A 15,104-nucleotide genomic window follows, 5' to 3' on the forward strand; every position below is an offset into this window, starting at 1 on the left:
CCTGTTTTACTTATCGGACCGATACCGATATGGCTGCCGATATTGCCCAATCCTAAAATGAAGGATGTAACTTGATTTCATCCATCGGGAATTGCTTGGATTGATTGGTTAACATTAACCAATAGCCAACACATCTTAAATGATGTCGCTCAAAAGGAAAAATCCGCGATGATGAAGATTTTTTTATTTTATTTTTACTGATAATTTGTGCACAACACCACCACAAACGTGCATTAAGAAAGTAAACAGTGTCAATTTCATGCTGATGAATACTAAAATGCATTAGAATGGTGATTACCACAAGACAATATCACAAAACCTCCGAATGCAGATTTACTGAGGTGTCAGTTTCCAGGCTATATTTGCACAAATCGGGCTTATCACATTTAAGCAGGGCTGTCTGGATCGATGCAGCAGACAATGTGATGATATCTAATCTGATACTAATTAACTTGGCATCCAAGCACAGCAATGTGCAAGGCAAGCCCAGTGCAATACTCAGCGCCTCTGTCTGACAACGGCGCTGTTAGACGTCTGGCGGGTGATCGATGGGCTGACGTGTACCGGCTTGGAAGTGCATTGTGGGTCTTTCGGGGGCTCTTGGGTCTGTCAGCGGGTCTGGCCTGCTGTCAGTGACGGCATGCTGCCTGGCTCAGATAGCTTATCCCACACTATCGGGTGACAGCCTAGCACCCTCCCCTTTCCCTCAACAATCTGCCCACAGAGTAGCTGCGATGGTGGTCCCACATCATGGAGAGACAGCAAGCCCACACATGGTGAAGGAGAGCGGGAAATGGGTCAGAGGGACTTAAACACACTCACAAACTGGCAGACACATGCAGACAATACATTAAACACTCCAACATTCTGTCACTCATTCAACTCACACACACGCACTCCCCCCCCAAAACACTCGCCATCTGCCTCCTCTCCTGGCTGTTAATGGACGTGCCAGGTGGGAGAGGAGCCTGGGCCTCCCGCCGCTTCTCTCCGAGGGCCTGCAGCCCAGCTTGGGTGACTTAACTCTCTCTCTAGCTCTTTCCAGTTCCCATTGGGAGATCCACACAGCATTAACATCTCGGTTCTTATGCGTTCTGCCTCTGACAGTATTCTCTTTGAGAGTTTTAATTATGTAAAGCATGCTGAGAACTATTAGCGTCGTCCTCACCAGTGTCTCCTTTCCAGTGTCCTCAAACATGTGCTCGAGATTCCTCTTAACCGGCTCTTCCCCGTCTACGAACACCTTAGGTTGAGACAAAACAACTAGTTGAGACGAATTTGGAGTTTTATCTGCGAAATAGCATGTTATGGATGTTTCAAGGGAGGATAAGATCATGAACATTAAGTTGGGTCCCACCATAAATGTGAGAGATGATTTTAAGTTATTTGAATGTACTTATACCACATACAAACTTACAATCGCAAATTGTAACATGTAAAATTGTAACACGTAAAATGTGCCATAAACAGACTGTAGCAGATGTTTAGCAGATGTGAACCTGGTTAATGCTGGGTCTGCCTTTGGTTTTCTTTTTTGAGGTAGTGTCCAGACCCCATAGAGAGGAGAAACGGCTCTTCCGTTTACTGGAGGAACGAGACAAGGCTTGGGTACGTTTACGAATTCCCCCATCCGTCCTCGCTGCCACCTGTGCAACACAAACACGCATACAGAAAGGCAATAAACATCTAAGAGAGTATCAAGCACATGTGATGGTAGTTTTAAAAAAAATAGCATTTGTCACTATGGATTAAATCTTTAAAGGGGAAGATCAAAAATAATGGGAATGTATGGGAAAATGCAGCATAAACATTGTTCAAAATGTCTCCTTTTGTGTAAATAAGTATTTTTTTTTTTTTTTGTGGACTAGTCCTTTAAATGTTTCACCAATCCCATGATTAGTGAGATCTACTAGTATCAAACATTTAAACAACACACAAAAGTTTTATTTATAGGAAATAACTCTTGATGGTTGTTCACACCAAGAACAATAACTATACAGTTTTAATAATCAGTCTAATTCTACTAGAATAGCAACGTCCACCACACTTATAATGATAACGACACAAAGGACAATATTGGTGTAATCACTTTCAGAAATTTTTAAAAACATTGACAGCCAGTCAGAATCCACCCAACTTTACAGAGCTCGAGCGGCAGACAGCACAACTGCGGTTTCATGCTTGTAATAAACAGAATGTTAATGTCTGTTGGTGTGGATGCTAATATAGTTATTTTTATAATTATCATTCTTGTTGTGAACAGGCCTTTACTCTGCCTAGATGTTTAAGCCTTCATTGATTTCAAACAGCCTCAGTGACACTGTGAGAAAATATCAGGAAAGAGAGGGGAAAAAAACATCCCTTTGCCTTTAGGCTTCAAACAAAGATCAGTGATGGGAAAAAATCTGACACCATGACTCATTTCAGAAGCAGTACACACATAAACTGCCATGGTGTGGAGATGTCCTGTTCACACACCCCGAAACGAAACCACACTGACATTTCTGGGATAATAAACGTTAGTGCCACAGAAGCCATAAAGGATTTCCTCAGTAATCAGTCTGTATGGAGGATTTCCCATAACCATAAAACCTTGGTAGTTTAGGTGACATCTGCAGTACAGTGTCTAAAGACAAAACCCTGTGGCTTGCTTTATAAGAGAGAAGAAACAAGAAAGTAAATTGTATAAAGACATTTAAGGTTTAAGCCAGTGATTAGAATGATGCTTTAAAAAAACATGCTTTTAAGGGGAAAATACAATAACAAAAACTTCTCCCTTTTTCATTATTTAAAAAGTCAATGATTTTCTGTCAATTTTGGTTTAATTTACAAGGAACTCAATGAGTTATGCAATAAAATGGGAGTTGCTTTTCTACACAACACTGTGACGCCTGAGGTGAGGCGTTCATACAGCTGCATATTACGCCATTCTGTACGTTCTCTGCTGAACCACAGGAATGACAAAAACATGATGATGACAGCATGTTTTGTTATGCAGTTTCTGTTAGGATTCAGGCCAAGAACAGGCTGGCAGGCAGCTCAGAGCTCACTGGGCTCTTGTGGAGTGGATTAAAATGAAGAGGATGTTAACTAAACGTGTGAATGAGAAAAGATGTGTGCGAAACAGAGAGAAAGAGAGAATTATGCACTGATACTGAGTGTGTTTTGGTGTTTTGAGCATGGAGGTTTGTATATATGCGTGTATTTCATACCAGGGCATGAAAGGATGATACTGAAAAAATGCCAAGACGACCCATGGACAGTTTGGTGGGGCGGGAAGCAACAGCAAGTAGGCGTTTTGGATTTGGAAGCTCGCCGCCCTGCAGGCTGGACAGGTAACAGCGATACCGGAACATGTCCATATGAAACTGCTCCAAATTCTGCTCCCAGAGGAATATCTGAACAAAAGGAAAGAAAGATTTTTTTTTTTAAACTTTATTAGTACTTTAAAATGCCCTGCACTTTCTATTTTCTGCATTCGCACACTGATGAGTGCCCTTAAGCTACTGACTATTAGAGTGTGGGCAGTGTTTTAATAGGGTTTTGTTTACTGGAGGAGGATGCTGGGATAAATCATTAGTCAGCAGGCCTCCTCCAAGCCAGCATGACCTGAGTCTATTCAGAGACCATGGAGGAGTATGCCCACCTCCACACCAACAGACAAGTACATCACACACACAAATAAGTGAATAGACGCACATTTACACACTCATCTTTTATGTAAGTAGAATCAAATCACATGTTAGTCAGATTAGTTTAGAAGCCACATAAAAAAAACCCCACATACTCGCACAAATATACATTAGCATCACAAAAACACCAAATCTTTGTGTGCTAGTTAATACGCATTAAAGGATAATTTCTGCAGAGTGTGTGAATAGTTAAAGGTTAATAGGTTATTGCCCAGTTTCACAGACAAGGCTTAAAGGTGCAGTAAGCGATTTCTGAGAAACACTGTTGAGAAATCACCAAAGCAAACACGCCCCTACCCAAAAGGATCACACCCCTATATTGATAGCTCCACCCCCAAATTCACAAACATGCTATGCAGCACAGGCACCTCCCTCCTCATGAGTGGACACGCCCCTTACTGCTGAGTGGCTACAAGTGTGCTTTGGTGCTCAGTCCAATCCACTTTCAACAGCGTTTCTCAGAAATCGCTGGCTCTACCTTTAAGCCTAGTCCTAGACTAAAATGCATGTTTGAGCTGTTTTAACTGAAAGCAACGTGCACTGGCATATCTTAAAAAATGTCAGTGCCATTTTTTTGTCTCAAGATGCACACCAGTAATGTATTTTCTACGGCATGGTTATAGAAGCTACTTAAATGTCCTATTTTAACCAAGGCCTACTCCTGGTTTAATCTAAGCCCTGTCTGTGAAGCCAAGGGTAAGAGTCTTAAGGTGAAGCTTTAATTTTATTTAATGTTTAAACATTTTTATTAACTGGCTCAACCAATGATATGAGTTTGAAAATATCTCTTTGTTCAACCATTGGCATATACCAAAACCTAATCCTAGAAATTTGCATATGTGGCCTGTGCATACCTGCTCCAGGATAGTCTTCCTCTTCTTCCCATCAGTGACGGCAGAGAGCTGCATTTCACCCATCTTCTTCATTTTCTCATCCATGTCGATCTTCTGTTCAAGCTTCTTGATCTCAGAACGCAGCAATCGTACCGTGTCCTCGCGGTGGTGCTGACGGGCGACGACCGCGGCGCAGGCTGAGTGGATGGCGGTTATCCAGTTTTCCAGCTCTGTTTGACCTGATGTCTAAAATGAAGTAGATCAGACCATTACATTCTCACTATAGGATGCCCACTGGCATTTTGGCTACAATGGGAAAAACAGTTTCTAAAAATTGGCACTCCAGATTTATAAGGTTATACATCACTTGACATCATAATTTTATCGCCATAGCAACAACGAGATACTTTCAGCACTAAAAAAAATTATATTAAAGGGATACTTCACCGATTAGCATTAAGCTTTGTATCAGTAGAAACCCGGTAGTATTTTCGAATGACTGTGCATGTCCCCCTGAGAAGAGAGATTTCTGTATTGTGTGTCTGGAAAAAAACCTCAGACGACACAAAAATCGTCATTTTGCGTCATCTGAGGCTTTTTTGGCCAGAGGCTAGAGACTACAGCCAGTAGGAGGATCTAGTTCTGCATGTTTTCAACCCGCCCATAGGTGGTGGGATCTCCGATAAAACGTAGTAGCCTAGTTGTATCATTTCTTCCGATACTGCCCTCTGTAACTGGTAGGCGTGTCTTGGGAGTGGCCTCGTAGGGCAGCGAAGCAAGTGCATTCTGGGAGTTGTTGTCTTTCATCCACATGAGCCAAAAATACATTTTCTGGCTTTTCTCAGTCTAGAAGGCACCAACTTCTAAAATAATTTCACATTTCTACTACATAAATGACCCAATTTAAATACACATTCATCTTTCCAGCGGTGAAATATCCTTTTAATAACTAAATGACAGTCACATAGATTTGACTGTCAAGCCTGACTACTTAACCTTTAAGAATGTCACATGGTAAGTAGGATGCTGTCACCTGTCACAGAATAAAATGCCACCGAGACCCACAGAAATTTAGAAATATCATTCAGCAGTTTTGAATGAAACAGTGGACCATGTGTATTGAAGTCGGACAATTCTATATCAACTGGATACAGGTCGTCATAAATGTATGGACAGAAACCTCACCAAGGGTTTCAAATGCTACCCTGAAAAATTGGAATCTAACTGGAATCACATTTATATTAGTCTTTTGAGATTTTTCCAGACTTACCTGGAAGAGAAAGGCGTCTCCCAGTGCATTGCTCAGACAAAACACGAAGTCTTTCTTGGGATGTTCTGGTACAGCCTGGACAATGCTGTTCTCCACCCAGACTGCATGTTTGTGGATGCTGTTGTGGTCAATCCCTGAACGCCCATCCGTTTCGTAGAAAAACAGAGTGCATCCTGGGAGAATAAGTTGAGAAGAAAGATCAGAAAATATGTAACTGGAAATGTAATACAAGTTTCAGAATCTTGATTCATCTACATGAAGCAGAACTGGGGTGATTATTTGCTCCCCACAATTGTCATAAGAAGATGAATAGCTGTGTAAAGGATGTTGTCGGTGATAATTATATTTGAAGCATATGGGACGAGCTGCATTAGATTTAATAGATGGCAAAAGGTTTGTAGAAAACTCTTTAGATAACTTGATTATGGTTCTGACACAAAGGAAGACCAGTAATGTCTAGTATACTATTTTGTGTTTCTTTACAATAGCAACTGCTGAAAGAAATGTCTCTGAGCATTAAATTAGACTGTTATTGAAAAGTCATGGCAAAGGTACACACATCAAACAGCAAGAATCAAAAGCTCAGAGTTAGAAAATAAATGTATTAGGGTTTGGTGTAATAAGCCCGATGTGAAATGGCAAGTGCATGATATTTAATAACTGAAGCAGGGTCAACGAGTTTAAAAACAAAAGATCAAGCAGAACGATTTGTACTGTGGGACAGAATACCCAGTGAAGTGCGCTCTGTTGTATACTGTACATTTAATCAAATGTAGGAGGACATCCAGGTGTACAATGTACAGTATACACACAATATACTGCAGAAATAGTAAGAGCAATATGCTATTCTAAACATAGCTTGTATCTCACCTTTGAGTGACACCCAGTACTGCTTCCACTTCCTTTTTGCTGCTGACTCCACCCTCTTATTCTTTTTGTGCACTAAGAAGTTCTTCACAGCCAGTATGCCGGCCTTCCGCACAGTGCCCTGCACCGTGCTAAGTAGAATGTCTGAGGGGTAAACGGAGCTTAGCGTTCCACTGCTCCTTTCATCGCTGGCAGCGGAACTGGCTTCCTCGAGGCATTCCCGCGTCTGTCTGGAGTTCAAGTCCAGCTCGTGACGGAAGTTCTCGTACACGCCTTGATCTCCACCAGCTTGACGTTCACGGTCTCCTCCACCTCCGCTGCTACTGCCACTGTCGCTTCCCGCGAAGATGCTTCCGCTAGCAGTGGAGTAGACGGAGAAGGACGCAGACATGGCCTTGCAACGGCGCGAGGAGTGCTCGACCTCAGCTGCACCACCGTCAATACCACTGTCTCCATACTCGCTGCCCTCACAAGCTGTGATATCCTACACACACAGACCAGGTTAATGCAGATAAAAGATGACACTCCCTCTACAGTGACAGCACTTCATATGGGACATCCTCCAAACAAGAATTCCTTCTCAGAACTCCTTCACCCCAAATAATAGTTTGACAATTCAGAACATTTTTAATGGAAACTAACTTCCATTGAGCTGATGAACGGCTCTTCTTTCTTTCCTATTTTGACAGACACAAAGGAAGAGACTAATCTGTACTTGTTCTCAGCTTGTTTACCAGTGCATGAAAGAGGAACAGAAAGAGGAAGACATTCTAAGGAGAAGGGGCAGCTTCCCTTTGCCAACACAGAAACACTGCAGTTCCTCGCAGGTAGATTATGGGAAATGACATGTTTCAAAAACACTTTTGTCCAAAGTAGCTGCCACAGGCTTGAACATGAAAGTTGTGTTTGAAGTGTCCCCTGAGACCTTTCAAAATTGGAAGCTCTTTGACAAGCAAAGACAGTTCAGATCACATCAAATATGAAAGTCAAAATCAGAATTTGATTTTAAAGATCCTGGAGCGTTTTTATCTTTCACATTTTACTAGACCTAAAAGTTAAATAAAAAATTCCCTCAGAGAATCCAATAAGCTCTTCATCCAGTTCTTGGTTGTTGCACTTTAGCAACAAGGTTCTAAATAAATGGACGACACTATTTGGCAGGTTTGGAAGTATGCAAAGTGCACATGATTCATAACAGTCTTTATTTTGAGAGGATGTGAAAAAACATTTGTCAGAGGAATAACTTACATGTGTTGTTTGCGCACGCCGTCCCTGCATACGGGAGCAGATGGTAGCCTGATGATTGGACAGTCCTTCAGACAGGCAGTGAGAACGACGACAAGGAAGAGTGTACGCTCCATATCCGTTCCCTTCCTCCTCCGCAGGAGACAAGATCTCGCTGTTCATTCCGCCTCCCTCCGTCCTCTCGGGATTGTGACCATTATAGAGATGGTGGGAGCCACGAAGAGGTGTGCAAAGTTCATCTAAAGAGTTGGCTCTTTCTCCTGAGTGAGACTCGAGAGTCTGTGGGCTGGAGGTGCGACGCCGTCCTCCACAGTTGGCAAAGCTTTTGTCCTCATCCTCATTTGTCCCTATAATCTCCTCTGTGCTTGTCAGATGCTCTTGGCTTAGATCCGACAGGGAGAACTCCATGGAATCCTCTCTCCACATGTCTGCAGATTTGGAGCGCTTCTTCTTGAAGCTGCCACCTTCCCGAGGACCGTCTCTGGTCCTCTGCAGGTATGTGTCCTCACCTGTGAAAAGTCCATCATCATCATCACAACCGTCTGCCACCACTGTGTCCATCTCAACTCCGTCTTCGGAGCCAGGCGTGATGGTGGGATCCGCCAAGTTGTCGTGGAAGGACATCGGCCGCAAGTTCATGGCCATCCGGTCCACCCAAATGGTGCCCCCATAGCCCTCCAAAGCATCCGTCTCATTGAAGGGTTCCAGGCCATTTTCACTTAAGGACTGTGGGATGGAAGGAGTGCTGCTAGATTTTGTGCTGGTCTCAGAGTTGCGGTGTTCAGCCTTGCTGGTTGAGGCATGACGCGATCGTCGAGACTGCTTGTTAGAGATGCGAAGTGATCGGGTCATGTGCTTTCGTGAGAGGTGGCCCTGCCCCTCACTGTAGTAGGCGTGGCCTCCATTTTGGCTCTCCACATTTCCCATGGTTTAACGTCTGTGAAAGACACAACATGGGTTAGATATAGGACAGCTACCTACGGATGAAGTTAAGACCCACCAAACACTAGCAAGGGCTAAAACCTGACTGACCAGCAAACATCACATTCTTCTTAAGATGCTATCTAGAGACCATGAAAGAGTCACTCCAGCTCTAACGCAGCATAACTGCTAGATCCAACTCCTATGTAAAGAATTATTACAGTGCAGAAAGAGAAAGCAACAGAATGAAAGAGGATGTACCTACAGAACAGAAATTCAGTCTCTAAATACCATCTCTAAAAGTGAGAGCTGAATTGCATGTGATCAGAGTCTAACACCAGAAATATCTCTGACGCACACAAAGACACAAGAGAGTGAGCGAAGGAGTGGGATGTGAAACCTCTCAACCCCCCGTGTTGAGAACATCAGTGAATTTTTTTTAATTACCTCCATTAGAGAGTGTTTCTCAGTTGTAACCTCTTGAAATTGTTGGAACGGTTCAATTAGGGTAAAATTCTAATAAATTAGTTCTAAGAAGAAAAAGGAATTCAATTTTGTACCATTTAAGGCTTTTTTATGGAATCACAGAATAATCATGAGAGATATTTATTCTGTTCAAAAACTTATAGAAGCAGCATTTTAAGGCATCATAGACACACTCCCAACATGAAGGCTATCCCAGAAGGTAAGATAATAATGCTGCCTCATAATTGCTTGTGATACCTAGTTTGCACAAGCAATTATAGCCAGTCCCATAATGTTCCCATTCCAATTCCCATTGTGACAAGCTTTGGGAAAAACTAAATTCAAGACGCTGGGCTAGGCGGAAGAAATGTTAATTATAAACCTACATGTTTAATTATTTTATTCAGTTATACTTCGGAAAGTAAATAAAATGGAACGTTTTACCCGATATTTGAGTCTGTTTTTATGCAATTTACATGCTAATAGCAAACATTGTTGAACTTAATTGCTGCAATTGGCAGCAAGGTAGCTTATTGGTTTTGAGCTGCCTAAAAAACACAATTCTATTGTGTTAGCACATGACATCATATAAGATCAGCAACAGTACCTGAGGCAGAAACAGTGGATCAGATGCATTTCCAGACGGCAATGCTCTTATTTATTGACCTCATGGTCCTGATCAGCCCTACAGCAGTTTTCCCTGAAAAAGAAATATAACACACATTTTAAAAAAAGGAACAGTGGAAGATTAAGTTCAGACACAAGGATAGTTTGGATTGCTGTTCATGGATAAGACGTCTAGGAGTTTTTGGGTTTGGGTGGATTTCAAGACACATATGAGAACATGACAGCACACCTGTTCGTAGGTGTGGTCACAAAAGCACACACAACACTTACACAACAATTTTCACACTCCTTCCCTGCTGCACAAGAGGAAGAATTTTCTGATTCGTCTCAGTTCCTTAAGAAGCCAACAATACAGTAATTACGTCAGAAGATCAAGGCTACCCAGCAGTAGTCTTAAAGCTGAACCCAGTTATATGTTCTTCAGTGCCAATCTGACCCAGTTTCTACTAATCCAGAGAAAAGAGCAGAGAGAAAGCCTCATCTCCATACTGCAGCAGGTATAAATATTAGAAGATTCAATATGAGAAGGTTCAGACTACACGCTGCATTTTATGGATTAGCTTCAGAATGACACGGTCACTGCTCCAGTAACCAGGGGATAGAAACAGAGGAAGAGGATAAAGAAAAGATAAAAAGCTAAATTTGCGTATTGGATCCATTTAAACTTATATAGGAGGTACTCAAGCCATATCTAGAAACCAGAATATCATTGAGACTTGGGATGGGCTCTTTTGACTTGGTCCAGAAAATAGCAACCCCCTTTAGATCACCTTAGCAGCCAACCAAAACACCCTAGTATTGTGCTGGCGAGTTTACATTGGTAAGGACCACACAAATCTAGTTTTTTACTATAAAAATGTTGTGTCTTCTTGTGTGCCTGTGTAGTTTCTCGCTGCCAGAGGGTTTGTGATACAAACAGTCTGCGTAACAGAAGCTTGTGTGTGAATGTGTTTGTTGAGGTCAGTGTGTATTTCTCTGGATCATGTCCAGCTTTGACAGAAAGGGTCAACAAGACCTTAAGGCCAATAAAGTGAGAGATAGAGACCCATATGACGCACTCTATACTCAGGACGACAGTCTGGTGTATGTGTTTGTTCGTGTACATCAGAGAAGTGATAGAAAAACTCTGCACTGCAGTAAATCTACTAAACCTTGCTGTAGACTTACATAAACTAGAGTTGACCCCATTTTTCACTGCATTTCACTTTTTTTGCAGCTCTGCCCTCCCCCTCTATATTTCTGCTCCTCCTTCCTGTCCATGTCCCCTCCTTCATACTACTACCATTAGATTAATCCTCCACAAGATATTTAGGCTTTTATATCAGCAATTCAAATGTGAAGTTCACTTGTGGGTGTGGGTTAATAGAGGACCAAACTCTGATGTGAAAAAAGCATCTCCAGTAGTATTCCGATTTCTGATTACCCACTATAGATATTTTGCAATAGATATTTTCATTTTATTGGGAATTCATAATTACTAGGTCAGGTGTGTTCAAGTCACTTTGGTCAGTGCAAGATGGCAATGCACTTTTTTCTAATAAATATATACATATATTAAACGTTGAATAAAGAATGTGCATGTTTTTCCTTTTTATGTTTCTATAATGTATGAAGGTGCTGTAAATAGAATTGTTATATATTCTATTGTAATTGTACAATACTAACAACTTAACTGGTTTTGTTGTTAAAATAGTAATTTCATACTTTTCAACATATTTACCATCAACTATAGATGCATCCATTGTGTTCGCCGTTTTTTTTTTTTTTTCACTGACATGCCTCCAACTCAGAAACTGTGCTTTTTTTCCGACTTGTAATTAGGACATTGTGGTGGTTCTCATGTGTGTTCAACTCATAAATACAATCTTTCTTACATGAATGCACTATTAGCTAACTTTTTTTGTAGACTGCAGTCTTTCGAGAAAATAAGCTGTATGTAAATGACTGGAAATAGCTGCTCAAGATGGACGCCAACTAGCCTTAAAGGGACTTTCCACTGTGTTTCCCTTAGCTGTGACGATATATAAGCATATGTGTGCTAATCAAACACAGATCTGTTACCATCTGATCCGATCGCATTAAATATCAAATCTTCTGCTTCGAAAACATGCTCCAGATGGAATATCTCAGCGGGGATCTACAGTTAAAATGTCATTGCAGTCATAACCAAAAGGTTAGCGAAAATCGATGAGAGAAACTGTGATCCCGCTGAGCAGAGCGGCAAACGTGAGTCAGCGAATGAACCGAGTGACCTTCTGCCCACTCTCTCCTTCCCTCCTACTTCTCACCTACATGATATTTGGATTCAGCAATAATAATGTGTAATAAATCTCAGCATGACGACAACAGACCCCAAGCTAACACAAATGCGAAATGTTGATCGCTATATGTAAAACTCTGAGTTATGACGCTCATATATATATATATATATTCTTGTTGTTTGTGAATGTGTTTTTGTCATCTTGGAGCAGGACGTCTCCTGCAGGGTAGAAGCAGGTGGAGAGGATGGAGGAAGGGTGTGTGGTGGTGGAATAGCCTGCTGAGCCTTGTATAGCCTCACTGTGAATGTTTAATCACAGGCACTTAGGAGGACACCTCCTCCACTTCACTTCCCTCACTGTGAAGGATGTGCTAGCCTGAGCTCCGTTATTAAACCACACACACATCCAGCACACACACACACTCTGATCTTACCTCAGCCTCCACACTGCTTATTCTCTTTTTTGTCTGTCTGTCTATCTATCTATCAACCTGTTAGTATTTTTTCTTTCCTACTTTGTCTTTAACATCACATTTTGTCTTTCCTCTTTTCATATGTCACATTTCTTTATGTCATCCTTTCTTTCTTTCCCGTCCCCCCTCTCTGATGAATGTTTTCTCCCCCAGTCCCATCTGCAGAATAAAGCCAATGTTTGGCCGTGAGGAGGGTGTGCATTGTAATGGAATAATGAATCGGACTGACTCTACTGAACATCCCGTTCCCTCTCTCAGATAATCTTTTGTTTGAGCAAAAAGAGCGGCTGTGGAATAGATCACCAGCACAAGTCGAGTGTTAAAAAGCAAGATATCACAGCTTTGCTTTCTTTAGCTTCCTCCAGCTAGTTCACATTAACACATCCCTACAGGTAGCACAAAACACTCTCAATCTTTAAAAAATGATTCATAAGGAATATAAAGATAAGAGTGGCTAGTAAAACTCTTTATAGTTCTGTAGCGCTCAGTAACTTCACTTTACTTAGCTCTCTCAAAACTGAGGGGGTGTGCAACGAATAACGCTCTTCGATACTAAATTAAAAAGTGGAGCGAACATATCATTACTGAAGTATAATCATCTGAAATGTCTCCATTTATCACATTATAAAGCACAGACAGGCCTGCTTGAGAATACTGCAAAATTGCACCCGCAAATAGACTCTGATAAGTCTGCAAACTTAACTCAATCAGATATTATAGTATAAATATAAAAAAGCACTTGGATGCTCATATTAGTCATTTATGATGGAAGAGAAGATAGATGTTCTCTAGACAAAGAAAAGCGATGAGTGATGACTGCTAGTGAGGGGGAAGCAAAACACAAATGCATTATTCTCGTTCCCTAAACCTGCTCCCATTAGTCCAATACACAGTCTTTTTGTTTCTGCTGCTTGTCTTTAAGGCCTGAGGCAAAGAGCAAGGTTTAAAATCTCCCCAAAGCCCAGCACTGCTTCACCGAGTTGAGGAAGACTACGGGGCGTTTAACTGCACACCCAGACAGAGAGAGTGAGCACAGGAGAGACTGGGTTAGAAATGCTCCATTGTTCAGTCAGATGGAATCTATAATTTTGCATGTGCACAATCTACTCTTGTTAGTATAATTGAGAGAGCGCAGACAAAGACAAGAGTAATCACTGCCCACACTGTCTTTGTCTGTCTCTGCTGACAGATTACTTCATAGATAGTGCTGAGCTATATAGCATCAAATGTTTACAATATATACAATATCATTTTCTATTAATGATATAAAAATAAAATAGTTTTGTGAAAAATGCTGTAACATGTTATTTGGACATTAGATTCCTAAAGATCATGCAGTTTTGTGCCCAGAAATTCATCGATTTTCTCTGTGCTTTTTTTTGGAAGTTTGATTCATTTTAACGAATCTGTTCTTTTGAATCATCCGCTTCAAAGAATCAGATCAAAAGTCAGTTTGCACTCAATGTACACTGAACTCTCTGTGAGCCATTCTGCATATAAATTCAATAATAATAATACTAATAAAAAAAGATTGGGTTTTGATCTTTTTTAAATCAATTTGAACTTTTTTACATTAAATTGATCAAAAGTTTTGATTGATGATGTTCTTTTGAGCTTTTTATTCATCACAAATATATTAAGCAGCACATCTTTATTACATTGATAATACAAATAAATGTTATTTTAGCACCAAATCAACATATTAGAATGAATTCTGAAGGATCATGTGACACTGAAGACTGAAGTAATGTTTTTTGGTTTTTTTCACCCAGTTCTAGTTGATACTAACAACAGTATGTGATTAGCAGAAAATTATGATTCATTATGGGACACTTGAATTCTGCAGAAATCTGGAAAGGTTTCAGCAGACCTTTGTCACAGATTCTGTGTAAATGTTGTCATGGAATCATGAGTAGAGTCAATAACAAAACAGTATAATGTCATTTTCATAATAATTCATTGGTTTCTGTTTATATTTACATTCACTGTCTCTTCAGACTGACTTTGCAATAGAAAAGAAAACAACTTTTTTGTTGAACTTCCTGCCACAACGGCCACCAAATATTTGACACTTTTAACAGTCCCCACCCAGACACACTTCCCTCCAATAGCCAACCAACCCCCCACACCACACACACACACACACGCACACAAAAAAAACTTCTCAGGTATCAGATAATAATGGCTCCCTCCCTCAAGTTCTCTCTCTCTCTCTGCCCTGACATTTTTTTTTTCATTTCCTTTTGTTTGGTGTGATCTATAGGCTCACTTCTTTTATTCTTTCTCTTTTATTCATCAACAATTCTCTTTTATTCATTTGAACAAAGGAAAAACATCCTCTCTCTTCCCCTCTGCTCTTTTTTCCCTTCATAACAAGTGTAATTCTGCTTAGTCAACACACCTAAGAGATATTTTACTAAAAAAAGTACTGAACTGAACTTGAGGTGAAAA

At 40.8% G+C, this 15,104-nt stretch overlaps 1 protein-coding gene across 3 annotated transcripts in view; it reads right to left on the reverse strand.

Moving 5' to 3' along the window:
* tiam1a (TIAM Rac1 associated GEF 1a) overlaps positions 1 to 15,104 on the reverse strand; it is a 62,600-nt gene that overhangs the window by 22,288 nt on the left and 25,208 nt on the right. For all 3 annotated transcript variants that reach the window (XM_084104697.1, XM_084104698.1, XM_084104696.1), the window contains exons 2-9: positions 9,901 to 9,993; positions 7,911 to 8,844; positions 6,666 to 7,146; positions 5,796 to 5,968; positions 4,547 to 4,771; positions 3,213 to 3,398; positions 1,500 to 1,646; positions 1,169 to 1,243 (exon numbers count right to left, since the gene is read on the reverse strand). In XM_084104697.1, the coding sequence (XP_083960823.1) occupies positions 1,169 to 1,243; positions 1,500 to 1,646; positions 3,213 to 3,398; positions 4,547 to 4,771; positions 5,796 to 5,968; positions 6,666 to 7,146; positions 7,911 to 8,834 (2,211 nt within the window). In that variant the 5' untranslated portion in view covers positions 8,835 to 8,844; positions 9,901 to 9,993. The remainder of the gene's footprint in view (positions 1 to 1,168; positions 1,244 to 1,499; positions 1,647 to 3,212; positions 3,399 to 4,546; positions 4,772 to 5,795; positions 5,969 to 6,665; positions 7,147 to 7,910; positions 8,845 to 9,900; positions 9,994 to 15,104) is intronic.

The sequence above is a fragment of the Abramis brama genome (assembly GCF_963993115.1).
Source record: "Abramis brama genome assembly, chromosome: 25".
NCBI classification, from domain to species: domain Eukaryota; kingdom Metazoa; phylum Chordata; class Actinopteri; order Cypriniformes; family Leuciscidae; genus Abramis; species Abramis brama.